The 15,948-nt window shown below is 51.9% G+C and overlaps 1 protein-coding gene and 1 long non-coding RNA gene across 3 annotated transcripts; one reads left to right on the top strand and one right to left on the bottom strand.

Moving 5' to 3' along the window:
- Positions 1-733: 733 nt before the first annotated feature.
- On the bottom strand, positions 734-13,273 carry LOC135290962 (serine/threonine-protein kinase PAK 3-like). Of its 2 annotated transcripts, XM_064404974.1 has the most exons (14): positions 13,132-13,273; positions 12,233-12,304; positions 11,776-11,898; positions 10,952-11,093; positions 7,897-8,790; positions 6,476-6,585; positions 6,070-6,187; positions 5,136-5,235; positions 4,515-4,711; positions 4,050-4,184; positions 2,377-2,521; positions 2,215-2,263; positions 1,984-2,124; positions 734-1,132 (listed from the first exon to the last, which is right to left on the bottom strand). In XM_064404974.1, exons 6-11 carry the CDS (start codon positions 6,517-6,519, stop codon positions 2,477-2,479), a joined length of 639 nt encoding a protein of 212 aa, XP_064261044.1. In that variant the 5' UTR covers positions 6,520-6,585; positions 7,897-8,790; positions 10,952-11,093; positions 11,776-11,898; positions 12,233-12,304; positions 13,132-13,273; the 3' UTR covers positions 734-1,132; positions 1,984-2,124; positions 2,215-2,263; positions 2,377-2,476. The 2 variants fall into 2 exon arrangements, with proteins under 2 accessions (XP_064261044.1, XP_064261045.1); XM_064404975.1 differs by lacking the exons at positions 734-1,132; positions 1,984-2,124; positions 2,215-2,263; ... (4 more) ...; positions 6,070-6,187; positions 6,476-6,585 and having other exon boundaries at positions 7,467-8,790.
- Positions 5,397-11,694, top strand: LOC135290963 (uncharacterized). Its single transcript, XR_010353794.1, has 4 exons — positions 5,397-6,183; positions 6,277-6,483; positions 7,536-7,730; positions 8,767-11,694. It is a non-coding gene; the product is annotated as an uncharacterized LOC135290963 (long non-coding RNA).
- Positions 13,274-15,948: the final 2,675 nt, after the last annotated feature.

The raw sequence follows: 15,948 nt of genomic DNA, 5'->3' as shown, positions 1-15,948 counted from the left end.
GACAAAGGACACACACACGGCACATTGTCCCTGAAGAACGTGACTTTGGAAACACCCGCCTGCCACTGTCTGCCGTTGTTTGTGCTGGGGTGACACCACCCTGAGGCACCGGGCAGCCCTCAATGCCAGCTGGGACTGCCGATGACAGGCCCTGGCCTCCGGGACCAAACGCAGGGGGAAGTCACTCTCCAGATGCAGCTTGCAGATTGAAAAGGTTGCTGTGAGCAGCCACCTCAAAGGGCAGACAAACGAGGCTCTCCTGCATTTTAGCTGTGCCACACAGCTGCACAGCCCTGGGCGGACACTGCGGAGCACAGGGACAACAGAAGGCACAGAAGAAGGACAAAGCCACTCAAGCACAGAGACTTTTCATGACAGCTGAGTCCCCGACAACCCCAAGCGTGGTGTCACACCCCAGTCCTTTTCTGTTGACAGAGAGCAGGAGCAGTGGGTGCTTTGCCTGGCTGGCCAGGGTCCTGCCCGCCGCTTTCCTCTCTGCTCTCCTCTACTGCCAGCAGACATGCCCACCTTCTTGGTTCCACTTGCCGAGCCTTGTACCTATTAGCCACAGCCACCTGGGAGGAGGGAGCAGTCACAGAGGAGACGTGCCGGCTACACCGAGCAGGAAACAAAAGCTTCTATGTGCACAGCTGAAAGCCCGTATCTGCACAGGATGCTTAGGCTGCCCTGCTCTTCACTGGGTTTTGGCTGGAAATGCACTTTTTGGCTGGAATTGCACTTTCTTCCTCATCCACAAGTCCAGGGCTGGGCAAAAACTGGCCAATGGGCAGCATTCCAAAGGCAGTGGAGGTGGGAGCTGATAAAGGAAGGAGAGCGTTCCCAATTCCAAACCACAGCAGAAGGCCCTTAGGAGGGACTTTCCATCTTTAAGAAGGAATGGCCAACTCAGAAGGGAATGTAGAGCCTTATTCCCTGGCTGACGAGGAAGGGAATCTTGCAGCAGGCTTGAGGGCGTATAGGACTTTTATTGTGAGTGCAGCTCCAAGCTGCCATTGCGGAGTGTAATCCTGAAGTGATCCTGGTCATGTCTTCTGCTTCCTGCATTACTTCACTGCACATTTCCTTTGTTTACATTTGAAAAGCCCTTCGAGATGGCGGGGGCCCATGGAATCTGTGGATGGAAGAATAGAAGTACAAAGAGTGAAAGATACAACAGCAGCATTAAACCAGCCGCACAGCCCATCAATTTCTCGGAAGTATTTTGTCTCCAATGACTGGCCACAAGTCTGGAGTCTAAAGGGAATCTAGGAAGCCAAGTGTTCTCATCACTTTGGCCAGACTAGCACACACACCTTCAATGGGGTCACTGGCTGGGTTACAGCCTTCTGCTGCATGTGAAACAATCCCTGCTCTTGTCTTTACTGCACAGGGAAGCTCAGGCAAAACCCACCCACTCCCAGCTGCCCTCAAAGGCAAAAGGAACACCCAAGTGCTCCCTGGCTGCATTCAAGGTCCGCAATAGATTCTCTAGGGAATCCAAAATGTCTCTCCCAATACCAAAGGGACGTGGAACATGTGCTCCAGTTCATGCTGAGGCACACCCACCATACACAGCTCGATCACACAAAGAATGCACAGGATGTACTCAGCAGCTTCAGGCACCTCCTCAGCTGCCTGACAGCCAGCCCGCTGCCACAGCTCTAGCCTGGCTCTGCAGGGGGCTTCCTATGGGACCTCCCTCCTTCTGAGACAAAGCTCTGGCTTTCCCATTCTCTTTGCGTCAGCAACGCCATTCCCACCTTCCCCAAACCTGCACTCCGGTAGCCTCACACCTGACCGCTCCTTTCCCTCCTGGCACAAAGCTCTCTCCAGCACTGTTTACCACGGGCCGGCTAAGAGCCAATGCCGCCCAGACAGACAGTGTTCCGAGAAACAGTGCCCATAAGGAGCGCACAGCAGTCCAAAGCAACGCAGAAACTCTCTTTTCAAAGCCTTTGCCTTTTGGCTGGCTCTGCTTCGTACCTCTTCTCATTCAGCTTGCATGGTGGCAACTTCCTGCTTCGTCTCAAGCAGCCTTTCCTCCTGCTTCTTCTCTACCTCATCCAGGAAGTTTGCCCCTTGTGCCAGCAGCTGCTGTGCCTCCAAACGCTGCCCTTCCAGCTCCTGGTGAGGGGAGGAAGACACTTCCAATGAAATCCCAGCCAAGTTCCCCAACTAATCAGTGGAAACTTCATGCCTCGCAGCACCTCCCACCTGAAAAGTGCACATCAGTAGTGACTCTGTGGCCTCCAGCAATGCTGTCCTAAGCAGAAATGCAGAAGGAGGATCAGCAGGTGGGAGAAAAGGGGATGCCACCTTCCTTTCCTGCTCTGATGGCTGCCTGTTGCCTGGCCCCTCTCTCCTCAGGATTTCTACCTGCTCTCAGAGGCTCTGTTCTCCAAGTGCTCAGGTGGTCCTTCTCATCTCTTTTGCTTCCTGCATTACCTGGCTGCAAGGAGGACAGCAATCAAGGCTGTCAGAAGAGGCTTAAGAGAGGCTCCGCTGATTGCAGAAATGGATGCTGCCCAAGGGGAAAAAGAAACAAAACAAATCTAATTAAAAGAGACAAAGGAAAAAGGAAGCGTTATTTTCCAAACTGAGTTCCTAACAGGGTCAAGTTGGATTCCTCTAGTGCCCAGAAATAAACAGACATTGGACTCAAGAGCACCAGCAGCACATCTGCCTTCATGTGCAGCATGCTGCCATCACAGGCAAACACAGCCCAGAACTGCACTAGTCCATTCCTTATGGTGCTGTCACATGCTGCGATTTTTGTCCTGGTACCACTGTGCGATTGCTTCTCGCTGTCCTAAGGATTTGTTCCTTTCAGGAAAGTCAACTTACAGACTTATTCAAGCACCTCTTTTCTACAGACATGGGCTATGTGAGTGAACAAGAGAGAAGTGGGGCATAAGGCATTCCTCAAGAGACTCCCAAGAGCTCTGAAAAATATTGATCCCAAGTTGTTCTCAGGAGCGCTGGAGATGCAGGTTTTCAGCAGCAAGCCAGGAGCAAGGACACAAGCAGCAGGGTGCAGATGTGCTCAGCTCTGGCTTGCAGGAAGAGCAGTGTCTGCCTCAGCACACCCCACCTCCTCCTGTGCTGGCTGGCATCTTCCTTCACAGCAGGCAGAGCCAAGGAAGTGGCGCGGTCAGCAGCTCCTTGCCTGCCACCAAACCTGGCAGCAAAGCCACAGCCATTCTCAGCTACTTGACGGGGCCAGGCAGCACATGGGGCTGGCAAAAATCCTGCACAGCTGTGCCCGTTTGGCTGGCAGAAACCTCTAAGAGTGGGCCAGGAGGGACAAGCCGGTGCCCTCGGATGCTCACACTGAGCTCCTCAACAGCCCCCGTCTTCCCTCAGACCAATCTAAAACCGCTTGGCTGGGACTGCTTTCAATGTGTTCATCAAGGCCCTGTCCCTGGCATTGCAATATTTCAGTGCCTTTGCTACCAGGAAAACCTGAATACACCACCCAAGAGCAAAAGAGGGCCACAGAAATGAGCAGGTGAGAGCTCTCCTCTGAGGAACGGCTCAGAGAATTGTGCTTGTTTAGCCTGGACAAGAGCAAGCTGCAAGGAGACTTCTCCGTAGTTGTAGGGGCTTCTAAGAAAGATGGGGACATATCCTTTAGCAGGGCTGATTGCAAGAGGACAAGGGGGGAACAGTTTTCAGCTTAAAGACACTCAATTCAGACTGGCTCTAAGGAAGAAACTGTTTACTAGGAGCGTGCTGCAACACTGGCACAGGCTGCCCAGAGAGCTGGCAGGAGCCCCAAGCCCGGCAACATTCAGGGTCTGCTTGCATGGGACGCTGAGCAACCCGATCTACTTGAAGTTGTCTTTGTCGCTGGCCGGGGTTTTGCACTAGGTGATCTTCACTGGGCCCTTCTAACCACAAGCAGTCTTGGATCCAGGTTGGGTTTCATTAGGAAAGCACCCAGAGCAGAGATTACTCTGTGGGAGGCCCATCTGATTCCCTGGAGTTTGGCTGAGGAGCAAAGCCTGGCAGGGAACAGCTGTTTGGCCCGCAGCCGCTATGCCTTGTACCTGCAGAAGTTCCTTGGCAGAGCCTCGCCTGTCCACATCCATCTGCAGGCAGCAGCCCAGAAATTCACACAAGCCAGGGGGTAGCCTGAGCTTGTGCAGGTCTGGTACCCCTTGCTTGCCTATCAGGAAGTTGGCCTGAAGCAAAAGGAAACATGAGACTCTACGTGATTCTTCCATATCCTTCAGTGCTCACCTAGACCCCATCTTTTAAGCTGCAGTCTGCAGTAGCAATTTCTTGCCTAGCAGATGCTTAGAGAGGAGCCTTCTGTCCCAAAGGAAAAAAGGCCCCAGTGCAGCCCCAGCTATTCCAAGTTGCACCAGGTCTTGCCTTGACAGCTGATGTGAGCCCCAGGGACCTTTCTAGAAGTGGGTCTTGCTGGAAGCACTTCAAGCTCTGGGAATGGCATTTTGTCTGATGGACACGGAGGAGAAGGACACGGCTATCTGAGCGTATTTGCACCTTACCCTGTCACTGGTTTCCCGAACATAAGGAGGCTCTCCTGTGGCCATTTCTATTCCCACGATGCCAAGGGACCAGGTGTCCACTTTGGGGCCGTAAGGCTCTCTTCTCACAACCTCGGGTGCCATCCAGCAAGTGGTCCCGACCATCGACCTCCGTTTCCTCTGCTCAGGGCTGAGCAGAGCACAGAGGCCAAAATCAGCTGAGGAGAGAAACAAACACTGCTTCAAGTAGGAAACCAAGGAAAAGGGTTCCTCACTCTCAGCCCCAGAATGCAGTGCTGAATGGAGCTGGAAAAGCAGCTGGGCTCTCCTTGCTCAGGGCTGCAGCCAAGGACATGGGCAATTGTCCACTTAACAAGCCGCCCAGGATTCCCACCCTGACTTTTCCTCATTCCCCTGAACGTTTACACTGTAACTCACTCCCTTTGCAAGGAACACCCACAAACCAAAGTTACCCTGGATACCTTGTTGCTCTCTACACCACTCAGCACCTTACAGCTGTGCCCTGGGCTGGCAGAGTGCTCCCTGCCCTCTCCCCAGCGCCACTGCTGGGCACCGGGCAGCCTCTCCAAAGCAGCCCCACACCGCCTCCCCGCAGCGCTGCGCCTGACCAGGAATACCCACCCAACTTGACGGAGCCATCCCGGCCCAGAAGGATGTTGTCACTTTTGATATCTCTATGGATCACCTGGTTGGCATGAAGGAAAGCCAGGCCTTGCAGGCACTGCCAGGGGAAAAAGAAACAGGAGGCCAAAAGTTAGCCTGATCTGATTTCATCACACCCAAAAAGTTGGCTGCTGCTGAAGATGCACAGATCTCCAAGGAGCAGTGAGCGCTGGCTGGAGGAAGAGCTTGCTGCTGCAACACTGGGAGAGCAGGATCTTTCCAAGGGAAGGCACGTTAGCTTTTGAGGGGGAAACGTCAGTCGTTGTTGCTCCACACTATCCCCTGCAAAGGCAGTCAGAATGAGCGCTGCTGCAGCGGATGCGCTCTCCCCGTCCGGACGACAAACAATGGTTTGCCAAAAGAGGAAAACGTCCCTGCCTTGGATACCAAGGGCATCACAGTCGGGCGGGAGAATGGAGGACAAGGCTTATACGGCTGCCTGGACAGCAGACTTGGAAGTAGCTCTTTTGTCACTTTTCAGCAGCAAGCACCATGCTGGGTGCCATGCCATCCTTTGGAGTGGAGACCCGTGACACATGAGTCGCTCTTTGGCTTTGCCTCTGGTTGAAAACTGGCACAGCAGCACCTTTGCCCTTACAGGCAAAGAAGGCAATGCAGAAAGGCTCTGGGCTAAGGCTTGGACAAGCAAAGTGCAGAAGAGAAAAGAAAAAGAAAACAGGCACAGAGAGTTCAACACCGGTAGATAAGAGTAAAGAACAGACTACAGTAGGGGCAGGGACGCTGGCAGACAGCTCAGTCCACATGTTCTTTCTTCTCTGGAGCATAAGGGCAACACAGAAAGGAAGCTCTGAACAGGGAATCCCTCGCTTAGCGGCGCTTTCGAAGGATGAGCCTTGTGCAAGCCATCCCTAGCACGAGCAGGACCCCTTACCTCCCGACACACTGTTGCTATGTGTCCTACAGCCATCCTTCTCACGCTGACCACATCACCTAAGGAGCCTCCATCCATATACTCCAAGACCAGCAGGACAGCCTCATTGACAAGGTAGCTGCAAGATGAAAGCCACAGCATGGAGCTGAATGTGCACAGCTAAATTGCTGTACGGAAGAAAAGACTACAGCTGAGTTTTGTTTCCAGGTTTCTGAGATCAGACTTCAAGCTCTTTATGCCAGGAACCCCTCATGGCAACAAAATGCATTCTCCTCCCATGCCTGGTGAAGGGGTGGATTGATGTTCATCGAAAGATTCTTTTTCTGCCAGTGGCTAAAGAGCTTTTAAATCTTGGCCTTGCAAGTATGGAAACAAACATTCCCAGAAAATTACCAGAACTACTTACCTTTCTAGGTAGGTGACAATATTGGCGTGCTTATTTTCACTCATGACCAGGATTTCTTTCAGTACGTCCTCGCAGCCCTGGTGCTGGAGATTAAGTTGCTTTACAGCCACCTACGATGACATTGAAAACTCTTAGGGACAGAAATGACCAGAGCCTCTTTCTCCATGCACTCACAGGCCTGGATGCCTCGTCACCTTGGTAAAAGGGGACTCTAAACCATCAACCACAAAGCGCTAACAGAACTCTCTGCACCCGCAGACTTCTCAAATAAGCTTTGTTTAGCACTACTACGATCATTTACGCATGTTTAACAAGCCAAAAATAATTTTGCTCCTGTGAAGACAAATTGAAACCACTGGAAATATGTTAGCATTTCTAGGGGCTTTGGCCAGCGTTTCCCAGACGGCTGCCATTTCGATTGTGTGTCCAAGTAAACACACACATACATGACAGGGAAAATGCTGTCCAAAAAAGAACTCCAAAGCGACTCAAAGTAAAGTTACAATCCTAGCACATCCTAACTTCTTCAGTTTGGCTTTTGCAACTCTGAAGAACAATCTTGAACACGCTTTAGACTTGAAATTATTGAATGGGTTTAAAAATGACAAAGCCTTTCTGTGGTACACTACGGATGCCCCCCAGGTTAGAAGCACAGGGCTTAGGGCTTTCGGATGCCTCCTAGACCTCCCTCCAAGTGCACTTCCTGAGCGCAGCACTGCAGGTGGATAAGGAACTACCTTATCTAACTCCTTACTATTTCGGAAGATGGAATGTATTTGCTGAGAGCCAAAAAGGAGAATTCAGGACCCTGAACTTTTAGCCCCAAAGAGCAGCAGGACTCCCCAAGACACCACCATGTCTGCTCAGTACAGATAGCATCTCTCTAGTGGAATGTTACCAACATGTGAACTTCTTCTCATTCATCTGTGCGTGTGTGTGTATGTTTTGGGGCTGGGGGGTGGGTGGGTGGGTGGGTTGTGTGTGTGTGTGTGTGTGTGAGCAAGGTTCCCTAAGGCTGAAAGGCAAAACTGTGCTCCAGACAAGATCTCTCTTTCTTTAGGTCTTGCATTGTATTTTGCATCAGAACCACATGATGGAAAACAAAATATCTGTGTCTGAACCTGAGCTTAAGAGGAACCGGTGTGGAATGACGGCTTTTGCCATCAGCTGCTCTATGCATATTTATCTGGCAAATGGAAGCTAGCATGTCCTTCTCTGAAAGACACCGCTGCCATCGTCGCATTCATTCATTCAGGTAGGAAGGACAAAGTTTGTCCAAAATGCACTTTGCAGCCTGCCTCTAGACAGACGGCTTCTGTGGGACAGCCTTTGCAGCAAAGACAGGCGGCCCAAAGCTCTGGCCCCAGACCACATCACAAGGGAAAGCACTCAAGAGCTGCAAAATCTGCATGGGCACTTACCGCTTGTCCTGTGGCAGCGTTGAAGGCCTTATAAACAATTCCAAAACCCCTAGGATGAGAGCAGTGCAAAAACAGAGAAGTTGTTCAGTGCTGAGAAGCAAAAGGCAGCGCAGGCAGGAGCTCTCTGCTGCCTGCAGTCTCTCTAAAACACTGGGCTTTGTCTACTCTTCAGCCAATGGCACAACAGCCCAGCAGCCCTCAGCCATGCAGAATGTCCAAGCGAAAAGCTGGCTCACACAGGAAGAAAAAGGGCTGCTAGAAATCTCCAATGTACATGCTAGATTATGCATGTGGGGGAGTTTGCTTTGCCTTGTCCTTCTTGTGTCTGTGCCTGTGGCGTGCCTTGGCAGGCAATGAAACACACAGTCCTGCTGGGCCTTCTCACCGCTCTCTTTTGATCCTACCTGCCCAACTCAGCCAACGCCACACAGCCTTTCTTATTTTCCTGACCACTGAATACTGTTTCCAGTAAAGTACTACTAAGAAATGCTACTGAGAGCTGTTATCAGGTGATAAGCTGCTCTCTCAGGCTTTCCTACCTTCAGGAGTGTGGCCATACATACAAAAGCATGTCTCCTGGGAAAAGAGGCAAACTGGTGCCCCATTTTTGAGGGACAAGAGGACTTCCAGGTCCTGCTCCTTGAGGCAGCCAAGACATTGTCAGCATCCAGTTTTCTTTGATGATGCCTGGTACTGCCTCAGCACTGAGACAGGGACAATCTGGAGCCAGGCTCTGAAGATGCTTGCAGCTTGCCTGACTTCCCACGTGCTATTGCACCACCAAAATTCCTGGCCCGTGGTTCTGTAGAAGTAAGCGTGGCTGCACTCACCCACTGCCAATACGTTTCCATCCGGTGTACTTATTTTCAGGATCTCCCACACTCACCACACGCCCTGAAAGAAACAAAATGCAAGAAGCACACTTGAAAACAGAGATGCTGACTTCCAGGAGATCTGAAACCCAGCTCCACTCTCTGGGGCTCTGAGCACTTTATGGTCACTCGCTCAACAATAACATCAACAAGAACAACAAGAAGAGCAGCCCCAGCAAGACAGGCAGCTCTGCAGCACAGCTGGCCTGCACAGAGTCTGATTCTCCCACACTGCTTTGAAGGATTGTCTTGAGGGGAAACTAAGCCCACGGAAAAACCATCTGAGCAGACAGAGAACAGAAGAGAACAGGCACCAAGGCAAGTGGTTGTCACCTACAAACAACAAGGAGGGCTGAAGAATTGGGAGCCTTCACTTTCTTGGCAAGAAAGACTCTCTTGTGAGATTGAACCAAAGGTTTCATACTTCCAAAGATTCCATGCACTCTGGAATCTGGGATGAATTCTTATCAACATCTGCTTTTTTGCAGAGCAGAAAGGATATTGCAAATGAATTCCAGGAGAGGAGGGGATTTTCTCTTCCTCTCAGCAGCTTGCCTAAAGAATGCTTTGACATTTTTAGAGAACAGCAGCTCATGCTACATCCAAGAACAATGGCTGTAAGAATTAGAACCCTTTTCATTCAGGAGCAGGCTCAGTTCTGAAGACCACTTTGCCTGTCCCACATTTAGTGAAGAACGACAAGTGCTGGTCTTCAGTGTGGGCTGCAGCAGTCACTGGCACTGGACTTGGCCCCTTGAACAGCACCCACGTGCCCCATCTTCCCAAAGGGCACAGCCCAGACGGGTAACAAGGACAGTGCCGCTGCTCAGGCGCTGCCGTGACACAGACACGTGCACAAATGAGATGCCGATCCTCTCACCAGTCCAGGTGGCAGCTGCAACCTCACAGCTGAGGAAGGCTCCAGCCCCTGCAGTCACAGCAGCCATCAGTGGCAGGGCAGCTATGACAAAAAGCTTGGCAAAGCCCATCAATGGCCACTGACAAGCACTATGGGGGAGCCAGAGGCAGACCCAGCTCCGTTCTGAGTTGACCCTACTCAAGACAGAACATGATTGTTTTTGTGCTCAGACCCACAGAGGAGTCGATCAATCCACCTTTTGTCCCAGCAGCTGATGGCAGACACTGAGTAAACTGGGCTCGGTTCTCTACCTGACGGGTATTCTCTGACAGCACTGCACTGGCAGCTGTTACTAGCTGTAAGAAGCAACTCAGTTGTACTGCAGAGTCACTAAGGCCTTGGTGTACTTTCCTAGAGTGCAGGAATCTGTGCAGGGATGGAGGCCAATGCTCCGTATTCCAAGAATATTTCCCAGCTGAGCATTAGCAGTGACAAAGTGCCTGGCAGCGGAGGAACATGCAGCAGAGGGGCTGCCGGCTTCCTCCTGAGAATTGCCAGCAGGGCACTTTTATCTGACCATGCCACATAGATGTGTCTTTTTGATGCATCTTCCTAAGCATACCACTAAAATTCCCAACAGGGATTGTAAAAATCTTGTGCTGGATTTCTTCTTGTGGGGACATTGAAAGCAATTCTTCATCTCTGACAGCTTGGGATTGTTCCAAGAATGTAACTTTTTAATTTATGGGGCAAACTGAAGAGACCTCTTCCAATCTTCTTTGTGCTGTCACCTGATGTTCTCTTCAAGGGGGTCAGGCTAATGTAGAAATCTTATCAAACCCAAACTGTGGAAGGAATAGTAGAAGTACTAACACTCATAAAAAAGCCCACTAGCATTCAACTAGCCCCACAGCCCATCAATTTCTCGGAAGTATTTTGTCTCCAATGCCTGGCCACAAGTCTGGAGTCTAAAGGGAATCTAGGAAGCCAAGTGTTCCCATCACTTTGGCCAGACTAGCACACACACCTTCAACGGGGTCACTGGCTGAGTTACAGCCTTCTGCTGCTGGGGACACAATCCCTGCTCTTGTCTTTACGGCACAGGGAAGCTCAGGCAAAACCCACCCACTCTCAGCTGCCCTCAAAGGCAAAAGGAACTCCCCAAGTGCTCCCTGGCTGCCTCCAAGCACAACACTGGCTTCTCTAGGGAATCCAAAATGTCTGTCCAAACACCAAAGGGAGGAGGAACATGTGCTCCAGCTCATGCTGAGGCACACACACAGTAACACACTGCTCGATTGCACAAGAAATCCACGGGACGTACTCAGCAGCTTCAGGAGCTGCTTCTCTCTCTCCTGGCTTGAGCCGCGTGAACTGCTCATGCTCCGGTTTCCAGGCTGCAGACAGGAGGCCTCTTGGCAGGATGCTGCTGCTGCGGCACCTTTGATGGGTGATCCTGCGTCCATCTGGGACAAGAAATTTGTTTGTGTCAGAAAGGTGCCTGGCAGGGATGCCCCAGATACAGCATTTCAAAGGCAAGCCCATAGCAACAACACTGGTGTTAGGCTGCAAGCTGAGCTGTCAACTCTTCCTCCTTCAATCAAACCCAAACAAGCAGTCAGAGACTACAGCTTGTCACAGGCAGCCGTAGTAGAGACCGTGAAAGGGAAAGGCCAAGGTTACACTTCACCCTCTTCTGAGGACTGCATTCAGCATGGACAGGGACAACTTGTTCAGAATCTGTGTGGCTCACCATGCTCACCTGAACAAACGCCGCAAAAAACAAAGGGAGCACTAAGAGGCCAGCAGAAATACATTCAGAGGATTGCTGGCCCACCAAGCAAAGCACTAGCCCTGCTACCCAGGGCAGCAGCTGACATTCAGGGGCCCAGGAATTGTTCTACCATCACACCCAGTGTTTTCTCTCTTCCCGTCTCAAAAGCACTTCTATTCAGCCACTTCTTGCTGCTTCTGTACCCAGCTCTAACCCTTCCATTATAGCTCTTCTTCCTGCTGCTCAGAGCTAGAGCCTGCCAGGCTCTGTGCTTCCAGTGCCTGCAGTAGTCCTTGCCTCCCCTTTCCTGAGACCTCTCCGGTTCATGCCCCCATCAGTGCCCTTCCCTCTGCTACCTGCCTAGTCAGGCTCACCTGCCCATTCTCCCGCTCCTCAGTCAGCTCCTGCCTCAGCTGCTCCTTTTGGCTCAGCTCTCTCTGCAGCTGGCACACCCTGGCTAACAGAGCAGCCTTCTGACGCTGCTCTTCCTGCAGGAGCTGCACACAAATGAAGAGAAGACAGCTTTAAACTTCCCACACACCACTTGATTGATCAACCAAGACTGATGTGCTCCCGCTTTCCAAAAGCTTTTTGTCCTCATTCTCGTATCATATCCAAAGGGCCAGCTAAGAGACAATGCCTCCCAGACAGACAGTGTGCAGAGGAGCAGTGCCCATAAGGAGCCCAGAGGAGTCCAAAACAGCACACAAACTCTCTCTCCACACTCTGTGCCTCTTGACTGGCTCTGCTCGGTAGCTTTACTTGTTCAACTTGCATGATGCCAATTTCCTGCTTCATCTCAAGCAGCCTTTTCTCCTGCCCCCTGGCTACCTGTGCCAGGAAGTTAGCCCGTTCCTCCAGCTGCTCCCGCGCCTTCACATGTTGTTGGTCCACTTGTCTCTGCTGATGAGGAGAAGAGACACTTCCAGATGAAGTCCCAGCAATGCTCCCCAAAGAAAGAAATGGAAGCTTCATCCCTCCAACAACCCCACCCCCCCCACCTGAAAAGTGCACATTACTTGTGACTTTGTGCCCTCCAGCAATGCTGTTCTAACCCAAAATGTAGAGGGAGTGTCAGCAGGTGGAGGGATGGAGATGCCACCTTCCTTCCCTGCTCTGATGGCTGCCTGTTTTCTGGCCCCTCTCTCCTCAGCATTTCTGCCTCTTCTCAGAGGCTCTGTTCTCAAATTCTCCCTGCCCTTTCATCAAGGAAGAGCTGCAGATGCACTGCAGGACGAGGACGAGGCCAGCGCCTCGATCAGCCAAGTCACAAGGCAGGCCACCAGCTGAAATACCAGCAACACGGGGCCTCTTGCATCTGCTTCAGGCCCAAAGGGCAAACCTCTGTCCACCACGGGAGGACAGAAAGCAAGGAACCCAGCTGCTGGGACTGCACTTGGCAGCAAGGTCAGCAGCCGTCTGCTGCATGGCACAAGGCTGTGGGGAAGATCCTGCCCCTTCGCTGCCATGCTTTGGGGGGCAACCACCCAGCCTCCTGGGGAACTTGGCTGATGCCCATCCTCAACCTGTGGCTGCATATACCATCCCAGCACTGGCCTCTGGCTCTTCACAGGCCTTCAAGTCTGAGCCCTTGGAGCCCTCTGCTGCCTGGCTCAGCCACGTGTGGCCTACAGCAGATGCTTGTGGCCATGTCACATACTCAGGCTGCTCTTCTGCTAAGCCAGCCCAGCAAACCTGCTTGAAATCTTCAGGTGTCTATTGTTTCTTACCAGTTCTTGCACCAGCTTCCTTTTCTCCTCTTCCTGAGCAGATTGCCAGAGTCTCAGAGCCTTGCCGCACTGCTCTTCTGCCCAGCGGAGCTGCTCAGCCATGTCTTCACATTGCTGCTGGCTGAGAGCTCTTACAGCCAGCAGCTCACAACGAAGGCCCCTCACGTCCTCTGCAAACACGACACACGGCAGCAGTCAGACACTGCACAAGCAGAGGAAGCTGCTGACTTTAAGCCCTTTCTCTTTCGGGCAAGGAGGGACCTGCCCTCAGCTGCTTCTCTCCTCAGAAGCCCTGCGCACCCAGCTGGCTTTGCAGCAGCTGCACTGGGCAGGGCCATCACCAGAAACAAAGCGCACGAGGCTCTCACCCAGTATCGCCTCCTTGGCCTGCGTGGCCGTGCGCACTTGGGCTTCCACACGGCTCCTGGCCATCTCCAGCTCCGATATGCGCTGCTGAGCCTCCAGCAGGCTGCTTTGCAGGCTCTCCTTCTCCGACCTACAAGTTGTGAAGATGAAGAGCAATTGTTCTTGGCACACAGGGATAGTTTCTGCATAAGATGTGCCTTGAGATCCCTCCACCTTAGTATGGAAAATGGCTTGCATGGAAACTCAGATACAGCAGCACTCTTTTACCGCTTTACATAGCAAAGCAGGCCCCTCCAGGTGCCTGGGCAGCCTTTCCTCATGACCTAGCCCGGCTGAGTTTGGTCTCAGCAGCCAAAGCTGAAATTGCTGTTGCCTGACCTATCACACACGGGCGTGCCCGCCAAGTATGTGCAAAGGAACAAAATCCCAGCCTCTCTTCTGAGCTCATCAGCACTTCCAAGTCACTTGGCAGGTGCAGGACAGAGCAGTGCTCTCCTGGCTGACTCCTCAATGTTTCATGCCATTCATTGTGTACTTCTAGGTACTTTGTTGGCCGGGCACTCTCTAAGTAAAAGGGATAAGGGAATTCACCAAATGGTATATCGAAATCTCCAGCTTCTAGAAGGATGAGTAGGAAAGCAGAACTAGGTTTTAATCTCCACAGGAACTCTCACGGAGGAGGGAGGGACAGATATCCCACCAATTAAATGCCTGCAATTTGATGAACAAGACCACTTGCTACCTTCATTGTTGGCTAACTAAGCCAACAGTGCCCAAATATCTTGGCACTCTTTAAAAAGGAAAAAGAACCAGCCAAAGGGGACCTTGACAGGTTAGAGACGTGGGTGGGTAAATGGGCAAGAATCAGTGCTCAGCAAGAATCCCCAGACACTGTCAAGAAGTCACAAGACCTTTCCCTTCTGCTGCTGCTGCTGCTGTTTGTAAGCAATTCTAGGTTCTGCACCAAGAGTGAGCTCTGCAGGGTCTCAAGGTTTTCAGCATGACCCTCCAGCTTCACCTGAAGCGTCACCGCCCCACTCACATCATTCACATGTAAGAGCTTTGAATTCTGAAACTCCCATGACAAACTACTTGGCAAGGAAAGATTGATGGTCAGATGCACCGAAGGAGAAAGCAATACCACAGGGAAACTTCCGGTTTCAGCAAACATCTGCACAGTTTCCCTGCTACTCAATTCAGTGCCAAGCGGCTTGCTTTGCATTTGTCACAGGAATGTGCAAGGGGTCCCAAGCAGGCACCCAAAAAGAGCTTTGAGAACTTGAGCTGACAGAAAAATAACATTCAGATCACAGTAGCCTTTTCTTTTTGCTCGTGTCTCTTTGCTTCACTGCCAGCAGGCAGTAAATCTTCATGCTCAGCACCTTTGTAATTCCAGACCTTCAATGATGTCCCACCCAGAGTCTCCTCCCTGCCTTTACCTGGCCTCTGCCAGCTGCTCTGAAAGGCCTCGTAGGTCCCGCTCCGTGGCTGCCAGTCGGGCTTCCAGGGCAGCGTTCTCTTGCGCCAGCACCGCCTTCTCTCTGCACACCTGGGACAGGGTGTGCCCTTGGCGAGAGAACTCCTGGAGCACCTTCTCCAGGCCCCTGTGGGCTGGCCGCTGCCGCCGGCAAACCTGGAAGTGGGGGGGGACACCATTTTTCAAGAGCAACAACAACAACAACAACCCAGTCGCAGTCTTAGCTTGCTGCCAGAAGCAGCGTTCTGGGGGGTCTTGCTAGGACTAATCCCTCTCCCACAGGTGCATCCTAGGAACAAGGTGAGCGTACCTTTGGCACAGCCAGAGGAACCGCTTCCTTCAGCAGATCCCTCTGAGGCTGCCATTCCTCTGCTGTCTGTGCCGCCACTTCAGAAGCCCTCTCTAGTGAGGAGTGGCGCTTTCTCTCAAACGCAGCCAGCTCCTTCCATCTATGGCAAGCAGACAAACAAGCCTTTAATTGCAGCACAGTCTCCTTGCAAAACCAGGACTGTATACCATGTCCCACACAGGGCAGTCTCAGGGCCTTCCCACAGCCCTCTGCTTGCACCTCAAGAGAATGCTGCAATTCCCTGCCTAGACTAGCATCTCTCTTTCTTGTCCATGCAGGTGAAAGAGTCACCACTGAGCAGGCCAAACAAGCTTCCCGAAGTCACAGAACACTTCCAGAAAGCTCAGGTACTCTCAGTGTAACTGCTTCCTGCCTGCTAGGTCTTATGCTCCTTTCTGATTACAGTGGATACTGGACTTGCCAAAGATCTTCTTTGGCTAAGACATGCTTGATAAGCCCAGGTGACTCCTCCCACAATGACTCTAGCTTTCACTAGTGAAACAAGGGAAGAGCCTTGCAAGCTCTAGTTTGGGGAGGATGTTTGGACGATTTTCCAATCCACGTATCTAAGGATGGTTTAGGCTGGCAGAGATCCCAGGAAGCCTCCAGCCCAGTCTTCAGCTCC

This window comes from Passer domesticus, chromosome Z, assembly GCF_036417665.1.
Source record: "Passer domesticus isolate bPasDom1 chromosome Z, bPasDom1.hap1, whole genome shotgun sequence".
Lineage (NCBI taxonomy): Eukaryota > Metazoa > Chordata > Aves > Passeriformes > Passeridae > Passer > Passer domesticus.
The sequence above is the reverse complement of the archived record's forward strand: the minus strand, read 5'-3'. Positions and strand labels throughout refer to the sequence as shown.